At 37.4% G+C, this 16,763-nt stretch overlaps 1 protein-coding gene across 1 annotated transcript in view; it reads right to left on the minus strand.

Moving 5' to 3' along the window:
* Window positions 1-16,763, minus strand: part of PLCZ1 (phospholipase C zeta 1) — a 59,665-nt gene that overhangs the window by 9,513 nt on the left and 33,389 nt on the right. Inside the window, exons 8-10 of the mRNA XM_004713778.2 lie at window positions 13,447-13,563; window positions 6,980-7,152; window positions 541-664 (exon numbers count right to left, since the gene is read on the minus strand). Of these exons, the coding sequence (XP_004713835.1) occupies window positions 541-664; window positions 6,980-7,152; window positions 13,447-13,563 (414 nt within the window). The remainder of the gene's footprint in view (window positions 1-540; window positions 665-6,979; window positions 7,153-13,446; window positions 13,564-16,763) is intronic.

The raw sequence follows: 16,763 nt of genomic DNA on the forward strand, positions 1-16,763 counted from the left end.
GGTGCAGGGTATCAACGATGAAACATACAACTTTCCTCTAGTTCTTAAATGCTTCCTCCCCGCACTATCATGATCCCAATTCTACCTTACATATCTGGTTAGACAAGAGGATGTTGGGTCTGTTTTAAGTCGATCTCTTTGAGATATGAATTTATTAGGCATGCCAGAGACAGAGGAAAAGAGATGTCAACCCTCATGAAGATTGTTCAGGAGCAAAAGTGCAGAAAGACAAAGGCCTTGCTTTAGAACTGACACAGAGAGAGAAAAACTTCCACTTGAGCTGGTATCTTGAATTCAAACATTAGTCTTCTACATGGTAAGAAAATTAATTTCTGTTTCCTAAAGCTATCAACTCATGGTATTCCTGTAAGAGCAGCTCTAGATCACAAAGACATGAAGCTAGCACTCCAGTAATCGTGTGCATTACACAAAACCTTAACATTATAAATACTAAATATGTACAAAATTATGTCAACATGAAATGTTTATGTTTTCCAACAAGAAATCTAAGAAATTTAATAAAACACATTAAAGACTCACCATTCTTTTTAATTATACGACTCTGTTCTTTCGTTTGATCAGCTGGAACACCAAATATTTCTATTATTACTAGTGTGTCGGTTTTGCTTGATGAATAAAAAGGAAGCTGGATACCACTGATGAGCTGCATAAATAAATTTTCAATACAAGAATTTAGCAAAATATTGAACTGCACCACCACTTAAATTGAAAACTAAAATAACCATTCAGAAAAAGCTGATAGACTAAGTCAAGTCCCACACATATCAAAGCTGGAAAAATTACAAATTTAAAAATGAATCTCTTTTTTCATTAAGTTTCAGTACATACATACCAAGATCATGTATAAATTACTCCAATTTTCTTTCTATGTAAATATAGTGGAATACACATTGATTATTATTAATGATAAATTAACATCTAGGTTTTTTTAAAGCATTTGTTATGATGAACTTTTGCCATAATTCAATAGTATGTTATCTTTAAGTTTATCTTATGTATCTTCAGAACAAATATTAGAAACAATATGAATTTTACTTCTCAAATGTTAAAAATGTAACATAATTCTTGAAATCATTTCCTGATAGAATTTATATTTGAATTGTTTTTCAAGAAATTTTACATGATCCAATTTGTTTTCATATTGTCTTGAAAAGTAATCAGAATCAATCCAATCAATTCTTTCATATTTCCAGGCAAGTCTGAATATCTGGAAAATGATTAACAAAGTAATTAATAGTAGTTCTATCTAGTAAAGGTTTCTTTTACTTCGATGAACCAAGCAAGCACAAACACACAAATATATATATTTGAAAGGCATATTTCTGCCTAAAACTGCAGTTGTAAAAACTGAGGCACAATTTTAATTTCATAAGGCTTTAATAAGAAGAATAAGTAAGTAAGTTTGTAAAAGAGGACAGACGTGAAAGGAAGAGAAGAGGGGAAAAAAAGGGTGAGGAAAAAATTACAATGACTAAAATGTAACTTTTTCTTTCCTATATCCCTTCATTATGTCATTATCTAAGAACCAAAATGATAGCACAAATAATTCACAATCAATATGGCATGAGCATTGACGAAACAAAACAAAGATCATTATAAGTACCAAGGACACTGGACATGCACATCTGTAAGTGTACATCCAAGTACACAACAGCTAATTCTCAGATCTGTAGGCAACAAAACTTACCAATATAGGGAATTTTCAGTTTTGGTGCACCCATGCTAAAAGAATTCTGTCTAGTTAAAAAAAATCAAATATGTCAATTGAAAGAAAATTTAGAGATCATTAGGTCAAATCGTGTGTAAATTTTGATTCATAAAGTCCTCACTGGGACCACTATGAAGGAAGAAATGTCAAACAGGAAACATTTGTTATTCAGTAGGAGTAGTTTGCTTCTCTATATTGGCTTCATGCATCAGGCTTTACTTTCAATTGGTTTTTAAAAATCTAAAGATAACTGCCTAGTCCAACACTCTGTTTCCAATTTACAATGATTTGTATGATTTGATCAGAGGCATAAGAGAGATGAGGCTAAAAATGACATTTAGGGTGTTATGCTGTCCAATCCGTTTCTACTCCTGGTCCGCCAGTGGGGAAAGGAATGAAGTACTGGCAGGTCTGTGCCATCTTCACTATCGCCGTCTTCTGTGAGCCCATTGTTGCAGCCATTGAGACAATCCATCCCACCGAGGGGCTTCCTGTTTCGCTGCCCTTCTACTTTACTGAGTGCGATGCTCTTTTTCTAAGGGCTGGTGTTTCTTGGGAAGATGTCTAAAGTATGCGGGACCACCTCTCACCAGTCTCACTTCTAAGGAGCATTCTGGTTGTATGTCTTCCAAGACACGTTTGTCCATCTGCTTGCAACACATGTTACCATCAATATTCTTTGACAACCGCACAATTCAAAGACACCACTTCTTCCTGGGTCTTCCTTATTCATTGTCCAGATTTTGCACCCAAAATGGTGGTTAAAAATACTATGGCTTGGGTCCGGTTCTTCTTGACCCCAAGGGTGGCAACTTTATTTCCTAAAACCTTAAAAATATTTTTTGTAGCAAATTTGCCCAATGCAATTTATCATTTGATTTCTTGGTGTCTGCTTCTGTGAGCATTGATTATAGGTACAAATAAAATCAATTAAATCCTTGACAACTCAACTTTTTCTCCTTTAATCACGATGCTATTTATTGGTCTGGTTGTAAAGATTTTTGTTGATTTTACTTGTTGAAGCGTAATTCATACCAGTGGTAAAATGGTGGAATATAAAACCATGCCTCCTGCTTCTGAAACCATGTCTTTACAGTTATGCAAACCAAAAGATAATTGCAATCCTCCTTAAAAATGATTAAAACAGGAGCTAATGAGTCACATGGCCAGGACATCAGTATCCTAAGAAAATCATCAACCTTGTCTGTTTTTTTCCAGGCCACTAGAACCTCAAGATGAGAGTCTGCTCAAATTATAAACATATCGTATTTGTAAGCATCTATTCACAGTATTTTTCACCTTCACTTTCTCAGTAAATGAACTCATATGTTCATTTCACTACTTTCTTTTAGACACGTAAATTTATTCAATCAACTAATACATCCTTATTAAGCAAGTGATTTGTAATCTGCTAATGACAAACCTGACTTGAAGGTTAGCAAGTCAAACCAACCCAGAGGCACTATGGGAATGAAATCTAATGATCTGCTTCAGTAAGATTACAGCTGAAAACAAAAGCAAAGGAAATAACCCTGTGGTTCTCCACTGAATCCCATGAGGTCACCATGAGTCAGACTTGGCTTGTTGGCAATATCTGTTGCTTTTGTACAGTATGTACTTGGTGTCAGACAATGTGAATACGAGTTTAACAAAACAGTTAATACCCTTAAAGAGCTGCCAAGCAAGTAGGGGAGGAATAAATATAAGTTCATATACAATAAGTGCCTTAAATATCCATGCAGAAGGTACTGTGGAAAAAGACAGAGTATAAAATGAGAACAACTAAGACTGCCTGGAAAAAAGTTTCTAAAAGGAAATAACTCTCGAGTCTTGAAAAGTGAGTCAGGATGCAACAGGTAGATGAAGAATAGTCCACTCAGAAAAGGTACTATGTACATTGTAAGGATGTGGCTCCATGGACAGAAGAGGGTTCTATCTCCCTATGATAACAGATTCCTATGGAAAATGGAGAGCAGTGAGGGGTTGGCTAGAGGAGAATGTCAAAGAGTACGAAAACAATAAGATAAAGCAAAGATTCATAAGATTATCACTGCAATAGCAATAAAACCTACTGATTGCCTTTTGGGCAGGTGGGTCAGGAGGACTGAGAAATAGTGCCAAAAACCCAGTTAGAAGCCTAGAGCTGGACCCAATGACGAGTCAAAAATTCCTGAAACAGGAAGCAGCAAATAAGAGAGAAAGGAATACATAATAAAGTAATTTAAGAGTAGGATCAGCAGAATTTAGAAATCAATTGTATGTGAGAAGTGAAAGAGATGTCAAAGGAATTCATTTTTCCCATTATTCTGGTCCGTGTTAATTGAGTTGATTAAGTAGCATCATTCATTGGGACATAAACAAAACAGTAGCAGAAAGTTTTACTAAGAATGGATATTTTGTTTTTAATAAAACTAAGGCCCCTTTTCCTGACACAAACCAACAACAAGAACAAACAGGCTACCATCCAAAGAATTCTGACTCATAGTGACTCTGTGGGGCAGAGTTGAAGGGTCCCTTTGGGTTTCTGAGGTTGCGAATCTTTCTGAGAGCAGAAAACCACATCTTTCTTCCAGGGAATGTTGAGTGGGTTTCAAATTTCTGCCAATCAGGGCTGTGCCAAAAATAGGAAGAGATTTTTTTTCTCCAGTTGTCACCATCAAAACTTGATGATGCTCCTGAAGGTAAAACGTGTGAAAATGTCCTGCCTGGCTTTCCCAAGGATCTTCCCCACCTACCCCCCACATTCCAGAGGTTCAAGTCCATCAAGAAGACCTGGTGGGGTGCAGGGTTATTCATTGGGTGCTAACTGCAAGATCATCCAGACAAACCCAGGAGTCACTCCCCTGGGTAGAGATGAGGCTGCATCCTCCCTGGCAACATCAATACTTCAGAGGCAGGTAAAGAAAGAGGAGCTGTAGAAACAGGAAGAGTAACTTAGCTGATAGATTTGAAAAGAGCGAATACAATCACAGAAGCACAGCAAGGAGGTTGGTATAGAATAGACAGAGATCTTACCAGTAGCTGAATAACTCTCCCATTAGAGCAACTGTTAAAAAGTACAAAAAGGATGCCAACATTATAATACCATTGTAATGTAAGCTTGATGGTCAATACTTTGCCAGCTCTTACAGTGTATGCCAACTAATAATGTTTTGGCTAGATCTAATCTATAGGAAATTTCTATCTCTCCAATATATACTCCTTCTTTGGGCTCACAAAATCCTTAACAGCTTGGAGAAAAGTCACCCACATGCTTCCCTGGAGCTATTTCAGTCCCATTGAAAGCGAGTCTTGTACTCTTTCCACATCAACTTCTTGACAATCATTCCCAACCTCTTTTGTTTTTGTTGGGGTAAAATGTCCAGTCCTGTTGACATGGATATGAATAGTCCCTCGAAGTCTGTGATGGCAGACACTGGCATAGCAGTTCCCATGTGAGAACCACACAGACGAGGAGAGGTGGAAGCAGAGTTCTAGCTTTACACACACACACACACACACACACACACACGTAATGTGTGCTGAGCTCTCACCGGTCAGCAGAACAGATAGAGCTGCACTTGATAGTAACATGAGACATAATATATCTGACCAAGGATATCACTATGTGTGCCCAAATCCAGTAGTGGTCCTGACAGGGTTAATACGTCTGGTCATAAAGTGGAACGCTCTCACGTTGCTGTGGTCATGATTGTACAATTCTCCTTGAAATGACTGAACTATTGAATTGTATGATATGTAAACTATATGCCAATAAGACTGTTGGAAAGGAAAAAAAGAACATTGAGAACAAAAGCACTCTTTTGATTTGTAAACAATAGGTACATAAAAGTCTTAAGTAGGTATGCTTATAATTAAATATCGAGCAAAACAAGTAGAGAAACAATGATGTTTAATAACAAGTGTGTCACTTAGGATATAGAATCATGTGAAATCTTTTGAAAAGTCTACTACTGGAAAGCGCATCTTTTAGACAACTGCTTTGTTCTCAACGAAACTACATACACAAAGATGCAATAAAACAAAATGTGAAATACAAAAACACTGTGAAGAAAAGGGTTGTTGGATATGACACAAACATATTAAAAGAAGAAGTAATATGAGGCAAGTAACAATTGATGATGAAACTAATAATATAAAGAAAATTTCAAATATACACTAAAATTGGTAAAGAATAAAATAAATTGCAGACCTTGAAGAAAAGTTCTAAGCTCTCTCAGTAGGCACAGAAAAAGGGATAAATTTGACCCCAAAAGGTAGGTATGGAGGATAGATACCAGAGAAAACACAAATGCTGACAATTTCCAAGCAAGAAAATGATATTGAGACATAATGGGAAAAACCATGGAAAAGTCAATTCTGCATAACCCTTAGAGCAGATGGTCCAGTGCTGCCACTACTAAGTCCTCTGGAAGGAATCCCAGCAGAAGGTTCTGGAGAACGTGGAAGGAACATGTGGGGGCGGGGTTGGACTCCAAATCATAAAAGAGACCAGACTTCTAATCAGACGGAAATTCATTATTCATTCATTGTGCCCCCACGAGACCATGGCCCTGGGTCCGCCTTCAGATCTGGAACTAAACTCAGGTCCCTGTGGCTCAATTTTCAGCCAAACAATAGCTAGGTCTGTAAGGGAAACAACGGCACAATTGCTGTGAACACATCTTAGAATAATTTGGGATCGAAATGGCAGCCTTTGCCCAGGGACAAAGTTCGGACGGTTAGGAAAGAAAGGGACGGAAACAGAAAACACAGGGAAGTGGCAGGAAGGGTTGTTATTGAAATCAGTGAGATGAAGTAAAATGTATATGAATAATTCAGAGCAAAACTGATCGTCTGCTCTGAAAACCTGTACCCAATTCAATAGCAAAAGTTTTTTAAAAAGTTAATTCTGGAAACAGCTCTTCAAACTTTTTTTTTAATTCAAGGTGCAAAAATGGGATACTCACAAAATACTTATTGGACTGAATTCAGGTTTCTCTGTTATAAAATGTAATTGATGACAACAATGGAATAATATGACTCTTTTATAGGAAGAGGTCTTCACCAATATTCCTGTTCACAAGCAAGTAGTTATTCATGCAAAAAGCCAACAGAAAAACATTTTCAGATATGTAAGGATGCTAAAACACTACCCACCTATAGTACCTGAAATTCTTTTTCAAGTTTAGAAATCAATGGAACTCAAAATATTAACTTATATGATCTAACTTGCATAATCAAATAAAGTCCTAGAAAAAGTAAACTTACCCTTATTGTAAGTGTAAGTGGCTTACTGTCTTTAAATAAGTCATTTGGATTAAAGTCTGTTTCACTCTCTCTTAAGAAATGTGGTTTCAGAATATATCCTGAACCACCATTGTCCAAAAATTTTCCATTTTGTAGGTCCATTGACAGACCAGGGGTCTGGAAATTTAATGCCACTGTGAGAGAAATTATTTTGATATTTTCAGAAATTAAGTGTACAGTTAGAGAAGCATACAAGTAAGCAATTCATTGAAATATAACCATGGATACTCTATATGTACTATAAAAATGTTCTTAGCCTAATTACTCACAAATTTTATACATTTTTCTAATGCCAGGTCTTTATCAACATATGAAAGTGAGTTTCAGAATTTAATTCTCAAAGGAAAATTGCTTCATAGATTTGCATAAAAGATCACAATGGCACACAGTACAGTCTATGACCTAGCAATCTAAATGTCAGATGAACTAAGAATGTGAATAAGTATATTAAATGGAGCGAAAAGAAGATAACAGCAACCTCTTGTTCTTTCAGGTCCAAAGAGGCACCGTTGTCACTTGAGGAGAAAGTGAGAAATGGGCAGAGCAGTAATAGTTGTTAAAATAAATCCAGGCCTCTGTGTGGGCTGGTAGATAGCCCTAGTCCCCTGTCACCTCTTTCCTCAAAGTTATGGGTCTTACTACAATTCAGTAGCACAAGAGTCAAGACCTAGCATTGACTGGTTAGTGCAGTACTATACAAGCTGTTCAATTTGAAATAAGAGTCTCACAAGTCTAAAGAATAAAGTGTGTAGTCTCAGTCACTCTTTGTGTGCATGTCGTAAAAAGGTATGTAACAAACCATTAGACTTTTCTATAACCATTGCTGTAGCAGAAATTGGGTTCATCTTATTGTTCCAGCACAACCACTATCAGTCTCCAAATATTTCCATATCTTTTTCATATCTTTTAACAGAATGTCAGTGTTCCTAAGCATCAAATCTTCCTTTCTTTCTGTCCACTCCTGACCCTGTTAACTATTAGTAAAAAATTGTCATTTCTTGATATTTCATAGACTCACAGCCATCGAGTCAATGCTGACTCATAGTGACCCCTTGTATGTTTCCAAGATTATAACTGTTTATGGGAGTAGAAAGCTCCCAAGGCACTGCTGGTGGTTTGAACTGCTGACCATGCCTGTCACACCCAATGCTTAACCACTGCACTACAAGGGCTCAATAGTTCATATAATTGGGATCATATAATGTTTGTCATCTGGTGGAGTCTTGTTAGTGAAGTGAGTTATGTATTGGACTGTTAAGCAGAAGGGCAGTAGTTTGTAATCACCAGCCACTTCTCCGGAGAAAGATGAAGCTTTCTACTCCTACAATGAGTTGCAGCCTCAGAAACCCATGGGGGCAGTTCTACCCATTCACACAGCGTTGTTGTGAGGTGTAAACAACTCAGTGGCAGTGCGTTTGGAGTTCTTGGGTGTGATTGACTTATTTCACTCAGCTTAATATTTTCAAGGTGCATCTCTGATGTAGAATGCATGAATGTGTAGAAGCGAGTAAAATGTATAAAAGGTAGAGTACATGATTTGGAGAGTATTTCAGCAAATCCTTCAAGCAAAGGAACTTGACCATTAATGTTTGCCTTAATTTTTACTTTCCTTATCCATTTAACTACACATATCTCATACTAATCCATCATGAACTTAAACTCCACACCCTCAATCTTTATCTATATGTGTTCATCCATGGCATTTAGAACTGGCTGTAATTCTTGAACTAACCACAGTTTCACTAGCCGCTTCTCAGGATAGAGAGAAGGCTATCCGCTCCTTGACAGATTTACCGCCTCAGAAACCCTATGTAGAGTCACTATGATTTGGAATTGGCTTGATGGCAGTTGGTTTGGTTTAAGTTTTACTCTTGAATCTGATACCTGGCCCCAGTAGTCTCAGGGCCAGTAAAAAAAAAAACCATAGGAAACTTGTGTATATGTGTGTGTGTGTGTGTGTGTAGTCTGTCTTTCAGTTTGTCATACTGTGGTGGCTTGTATGTTGCTGTGATGCTGGAAGCAATGTCAGTGGCATTTTAAATGCCAGCAGGGTCACACAGAGTGAACAGATTACAAAAACGAAACAGGCTGTCTTGGAATTAGTCAACCGAAAACCTTGCGGACAGAATCTGAAACATTGTCAGAGAATGAAAATATCATGGAAAGAAGCAGAACACTGTCAGATATTGTGCCAGAAGATGAGCCCCACGGGTTGGAAGTCACTCACACAATGATGGAGAAAGAGCTGCCTTCTCAACGAAGGATAAACCATGCTCAGGTGAATAGCGTAAAGCCAGTGAGAACAGAGCCTTCAGGACCTTCATTTGCTGATGGGACAACACAATTTTTAAAAAGGAACACATAAACTCAATATTCTAGACATAATCATCATTAGTGATCTGAAATAAATTGGAATTGGCCATTTTGAATCAGAAAAGTATGTAGTTTACTATGCTGGGAATAAAACAAGGGGAGTGATATTGCATTCGTTATCAAAATGGACATTTCAAGATCTTGAAATACAGCACTGTCTGTAATATGATTACATATATTCACTTTCAAGGACATCCAATCAATGCAACTATTATTCAAATTTCTGCATCAACCAACAAAACTCGTGATGAAAAAGTTAAAGAATTCTACCATGGTTTCAGTCTAAAACTTATCAAGCAGACAATCAAGATCCTTTATAATGATTGGAAATTGGAATACAAAATTGGAAACAAAGAGGAACAGTAATTGAAAATATAAGCTGAGTAATAGAAATGAAGCCATAGATCAACATGATAAAATTTTGCAAGACCAGCAGCTTCTCCATCACAAACACCTTTTTTCAACAACACAAATGGCCACTATACACTTGACCTTCTCTAGATAGAATACACGAAAATCAAATTGACTGCTTCTGTGAGAAGAGATGCTGGAGAAATGCAGTATTAGCTCTAAAACCAGACCAGGAGCCGAGTGTGGTACACACCATTAATTGCTCATGTGTAAGTTCAGGATAAAGCTGAAGAACATGAAAATCTATCCATGGGAGCCCGAGTAAAATCCTGAATATGTCCCATATGGATTTAGAGGACATCCCAAGAGCAGTTGTGACATGCATTGAACGCCAATGACGGACGACCTGGTGTGCAGTGGAATGATATCAAAAACCATATATGAAGAAAGCAAAAGGCTATTAAAATATCACAAATACAATTTTTTAAAAGCAAAGAAAGAAAAGGTCAGAGTGAATGTAAGAAGAGACTGAAAGTTGGTGTAAACTCACAGGAGCCACATCACATGGAACATTTGCTGTAGACCTGTGCTTACCATGGGTAAAATACTAAGAATTTTTCTTAGGAGACATTGAGTTTATGTTAATGGTGGTGGAATAATTTGGAAAAGGATAGCAATAATGGTTGTACAGCACACCGAGTATCATCAATGGCACTGAATTATACATGTAGAAGCTTTTTTATTAGAAAGTGTTACAGAACTGAATAGAAAATTTCAAAAGACAGCTCAAAAAGAAAAAGTTAAATATTATAATGAGATGTGCAAAGAGTTAGAAAATAAAAAAGGAAGAACATGCTCAGCACATCTTACACTGAAAGAACTCGGAAAAATTCAAAGCTGGACTTCTGATCTTGACAGATTCTATGGGCATGTGAAGGAGAACTCCCTCAGGGAGATGGATTGAGGCAGGAGCTGCATTGATGGACTCAGGGACAGGAACAATTGTGAAGACTGTACAGGACCATGCAGTGTTTCAGTCTGTTGTGCGTAGGGTCTCTATGGGTCAGAGCCAAGTCGATGGCACCTAACAACAACTACGTGGAAACACATGGAATGAAGTAGGAAGCATCAAAAGAAGATGGGAGGAATACACAGAGTCACTGTACCAAAAAGAACTAGTCAACATTCAACCATTTCAAGAGGTAGCATTTTCTTAAGAACCAATGGTACTCAAGAAAGAAGTCCAAACTACAATGAAAACATTAGGGGAAAATAAGGTGTCAGGAACTAATGGAACACCAATTGAAATGTTTCAACAAAGGATCCTTGGTGGTGTACTGATGTGTTGGACTGCAGTCCAAATGAAAGGCAGTTCAAAACCAATAGTAGCTCCATGGGAGAAAGAGTGGGCTTTCTCCTCCCTTAAACAGTTATAGGGTTGGAAACACACAGGGGTCGCTATGAGTCAGCATAGACTCAAGGGCAGCAAGTTTGGTTTGGGTTTTTCTAAGTCGATGAAGCACTCACTCATCTATGCTAGGAAATTCAGAGGAAAACTACTTGGCCTATGGCTGGGAGAGATTGATATTTGTATCCGTTCCAAATAAAGGTGACTTAATAGAATAACCATAGAACAATATCATTGATATCACATGCAAGTAAAATTTTTTTCTGAAAATCATCCAACAACTCTTTCAGCAGTACAATTGAAAGGGAAATGCCATTGGTCTGGACTGGATTCAGAGGAGGGTGTAGAACAAGGAAATCATTGCTGATATCAAATGGATCTTCACTGAAAATAAAAAATAACAAAGATATTTAGGTGTGTTTTATTGAATATGCTAATGCATTTGACTTTGTGGATCCTAACAAACTCTGGACAGCCTTGAGAAGAATGGGAACCTCAGAACTCTACTTTGTGCTCATGTGAAACCTGTACATGGATCAAGAGGCAGTTGTGCAAACAGAACAAGAGAAAATGGCATGGTTTTAAGTCAAGTACGGTGTGTCAGTTGAATCCTCTCATCATCCATTCTATCTGTATGCAGAGCAAATATCAGAGCAGAAGGAAGAATGCAGCATCAGGATTTGAGTGAGGCTTATTAACGACCTGCAATATGCAGGTGACACAACTTCCCTTGGTGGAAGTAAAGAAGACGTAAAGCACTTGCTGACGAAGATCAAGAATCGCAGCCTTCAGTATGCACTGCAAATCAAAAGTAAAGAACACCAAAATCTTCACAACTGGACCAATAGGTAGCATCATGATAAACAGAGAAAAGATAGAAGCTGTCAACAATGTCAACTTGCTTGGGTCTATACTCGATGCTCATAGAAGTAGCAGTCAAGAGATCAAGCAAGACATTGTGTTGGGCAAATATTTGACACAAGACCTCTGTAATGTGCTGAAAAGCAAAGATGTTCCTTCGAGGACTTTGGGATCCCTGACCCAAGCCAGGGTGTTTTCAATGGCCTCAACTGCATGTGAAAGTTGGGCATTGAATAAGGAAGACGGAGAAAGAATTGATGCATTTGAATGATGGTGCTGGCCAAGAACATGGAAAGTACTATGGACTGCCAAACAACCAATAAATCTGTCTTGGAAGAAGTACAGCCAGAGTGTTCCTTAGAGCAAAAAATAGTGAGACTTAGTCTTATGTACTTTGAACATGTTGTCAAGAGAGACCGGTCCCTGGAGGAAGAATCTGTGCTTCATAAAGCATCTGTGCAGTGAAAAAGAGGAAGGCTTTGGAAAGGCTGGATTGACACAGAAGTTGCGATCATGGCCTCATAGAAGAACAATTGTGAGGCTGGCACGGGACTAGGCAGTGTTTCTGTATGCTGGGTGTAGCATCCCTGTGAAGCGGAACTGCTAGGTGTCTGTTTCTGTTCGTTTTCATTGAATCAGTGACTCACAGCAATCCTACGTACAAAAGAGCGAAAGACTCTTGGTCCGGCCCCAACTTCTCAATTGTTCCTACGTTGGAGCCCATGGTGCCATCACTGTGCCAATCTTGTTGAGTGTTTTCCTCTGTTCCATTGCCCTTCTGCTTTACCAAGTATGTCTTCCTCCAGGAATTAGTGTCACATCACAGGTCCAAAGTATGTACTTCGTACGTACATTCCAAGTCCAATCATCAATAGACAGCAGCTGTTTCTTCTCATTTTAAGTCATGCCCATCAGCAAATGAAGGTCCTAAAGGCTTTTTTTCCCCACAGATTTGCTCCATCAACATCATTATGGTTCACATAACTTTGAGAAGGCAACTCTTCTTCAGTTATATTTGGTGTGCCTTCAGTCTGTCCTAAAGGGATCATCCTTGACAATGTTTTGCTACTATTCATGAGGTTTTCCATATCTGACAATACTTTGATACTATTCATGAAAGTTTCAATGGCAATAAACAATCTACTCCCTCTTCGTAGTTTGTTCTTAGACTGGAAACTCTACTGAAGCCTGGTCACTTGGGGAACTTTGCTGCCATTTGAAATGACAATGACAAGGGTTCCAGCGTCACAGCAACGCACATGTCACTGTAGCATGACAAACTGACAGTAAGTGGTGGATATCTATCTATCTATCTATCTATCATCTATCATCTATCTTTGATTTATCTATTATCTTTCTATATGCACACACATATGTATTAACAAATATATGTTATCTTCCTATAGCAAACAACTCAATATTTTCTGTTACATACCCATTTGGCAACCTAAATTCCAAAATTCCTGAGGATTATAGTTAGAAGAGTTTGTTCTTGTTGCTTTGGGATATATTCTTGTAATGAACTTCCTGGTGTGTAAAATAAAGTCTTGTGCTAAAGAAGAAAAGAAAATATTGGAAAAGAGTTCAAATAAAAATTAAATTGATTACTATTTCTATATATAAGGTATTTCCCAATAATTTCCATATATTATTTTAGCTACAAATCTACAATTCATGTAAATCAAAATAAATCCATGTCATTATATCAGCAGTGACATTCACAGTAGTGAAGATTTAATAATTTCAATGCAGAATTTATATATGTTGATGATTCTTCTGAGATGAAAAAAAATCTATTTCTGTTTTCCACAGCCAAATAAATTTTATTGTGATATAATATATAAAAGTCCAAAGACACAATCTCCTTTTTTCCCCCAAAAACAAACCTGACAACATTCCTCCATTTTATTTGTTGTTTACTTTGATTTTCACAAGAGTACACAAGCACATGAAGTGACAGAAAGTTATGGTGTAATTTTAACCAAACCTTTCAGGTCGAACACTTCACGGATGCTCTGATAGTTTAAAGGAACCTGAACTTTCTCCAGTTTGATCCTAATTCCCAGCCTAACATCTTCCTCAAGAATTTCCTCTCTTTTTGTAAGCTTCAATTGAAAGAAAACCAACTCCCAATTGTTTCAAATGTCTTCCTTACTGAGACTAGGTCTATACACAAGGGGACAGTATGCAAAATTGGAATTATATGGTAAAATAAAAGATATAAACTTTATTTCTTCACATAAGTTCCATCAAGATCAAGATACACTGTAGGCAAGATAGTCCATTTAGACGATTTCCAAAGACCTGAGGCCCTGGTGATATAACCTTGTCAATTCAGTCTTTACTGCATTACTAGGGGGCGGGAAACTGGTGCCATTTAAGATGGTTCAAGAATAGGAAACAAAAAATGTCACAAGAAGGCATTTGACTGTGAATGCCTCATGATTTCCCAAAGAAACTCTTCCCAAATTGCCCTTGTTTGAGACGATTGAGCAGGAGCATTGAGGTGGTAGAAAAGAACTCTCAAAGTTTTCCTGGGGTTTTTTTCTGCTGAAACTTTGACTAACTTTCTTAAAACTTAAAACTCTCATAATAAGCATATGTCATCATTATTTGGTCTTCCAGAAAGTCAGCAAACAAAATGCCTTGGGCATAAAAGGGGAAAAAAAAAACAAAAAACACTGTTGCCATGACCTTTGCTCTTGACTGGGCCCTTCCCCCTCTTGACAGTCATTGCTTTCATAGTGCTCGCTCTTCAGGACTGTACCGGTAAAGTCATGTTCCAATTCTTTCAAGCAATGCTCTGGGTCTTAATGCCATTTGCTTGCAATGTCCATTGAATTTAGGTAGCAAAAATAGGTGTGAAGGGACAAGATCTGACCCATAAAGCAATAGCACAAGGTTTCCCCATGAAATTCTTCTCGGACAGACTTCCCCACCCTTGAAGAATGGGTGCATTTTCCTGACTGAGAAAACAAAAAATTCCTGGACACAGCTTTTCTGGCCTTTTTGTCACTACTGCAGTTTTCCGTTCTCTTAGAACCTTCTCCTAATCAGGCTCCTCTTAGTCTTGTGCCTTCTGAGAGAAGTTCTCAAGATTGCCCTTTTGATGTCCTCCCAAAATAGCTGCTCTGACTTTCTTTCTATTTTATTGGTCGTTAGGAATTTCATTCTTTTATTTTCTTTTATTTTTTTTAAAATAAATCATTGTATTGGGACCCTTACAGCTCTAACCTCTCTGCCTCGAATTTTATTGATTTGAGAGACCCCTTCAGAAATTAGTGTTTTGTTTGGACTTTCTTTTTGAAAGGACCCCGAGACTGCATGTATTATTGAGAGAGGTAATCTGCAGCCATCCACAAATTGCACAGACATGTTTGAACACATGTTGTTTGCAATAAATGCATGCGTGTATGGACGTTAACCCTATTCACAATACTTGGACTTATCTTCAAGTAGTTTTCCATTCTTTTCTCATGTTTTTGTATGTCTGTGTCCATATCTATGTACTATGCATACTCATTTTTATAAATCACAGCATATGATTGACTCCCTTTTACAACTACAATAAAATGAAAACCTTTCCTTTTGAATTATACTCAATAGTACATTATTTCTAAATGACTGAAAAGTATTCACATGTATGGGAAATTATGTTTTATTTGTCACTGTCATGAGCATAATGATACTTACTATGTTTGTAATAATGCTGAGCACCCTTGCAGTTAAACCTTTGTTCTCATCATGAAAAGTTAAAATCCACTCAGTGACATGCAAACTACCTTGATTTTGGGGGAAATTAATTCTATACAATTTCCAGGAGATAGAGATGCTACACATTATGACTCTACTTAGGACCACCTAATTCTTTCAATTCTGTTAAAATGTTTCATAAAATTAAGAGTAAAATAAATATAGCTATTTTTGCTGTGCCTAAAGGTCCTGTCCACAGGAGCAAAATGTTTTATTATTTTCTGGAGATAGAGGCCAGTAAGTAGGTCATTCAAACTCTCTTGTTCACATCCCACAATAAGAAAGACATTTTACATCACAACACAACATAAACACATATTTCATAAAATAATACTTATTCCTAATGCAAACACTACACTCCCCGTCATACTCCTTTATTAGTTTAATTGTGGTCCATTACTGAATTGGCTTTTGACCACTATCCACAGTTTAATTTTTCTAAAGGGAAGGAGGTGCTTAAAATATGCCGGATAGCTAGGAGATAGTTTGAGGAGATGAACTAAGGTATTCTTCAAAACCCTTGGACAAAGTGGACAATAAATAAGGTTAACTAACAAATATTTCACAATCTTAACTTCCTGACAACCAAGAGTTTTCTCTGAAGTCCATTGTAATTGCTTATTTATGCTGTTTCAACACAGAAGCACTGCTAATGATAGATGGCAAAATTATTAAGAGGGCTGTTAAGTTAGTTGTCCATCTCTAATCATGTGCACAGTATTCTTCACCAGATGAGTCTGAGAAGAGGGAAGAATCTTCTCCCTTCTCTGTAGACGTTGGCTGCTTCCCCTCTCAAATTTAGAATCAGAAGAGAAAGAAAAGAGTTAGAGGTAAAATACTACCCTGGGAGATGTGCAGTACATACGCTTTACAGTCATCTGGTGACCGGACCTACATGCCATTTCCTCCCATTACCTTCGATCTATCGCCTCTAGGACTAATGACAACAGCCCTGGTGGAACAAGAGTTAAGCATTCAGCTGGTAGCTGAGAGGTTAGG

Source organism: Echinops telfairi, unplaced genomic scaffold (genome assembly GCF_000313985.2).
Source record: "Echinops telfairi isolate 266 unplaced genomic scaffold, ASM31398v2 ScPeMD7_21;HRSCAF=78, whole genome shotgun sequence".
Lineage (NCBI taxonomy): Eukaryota > Metazoa > Chordata > Mammalia > Afrosoricida > Tenrecidae > Echinops > Echinops telfairi.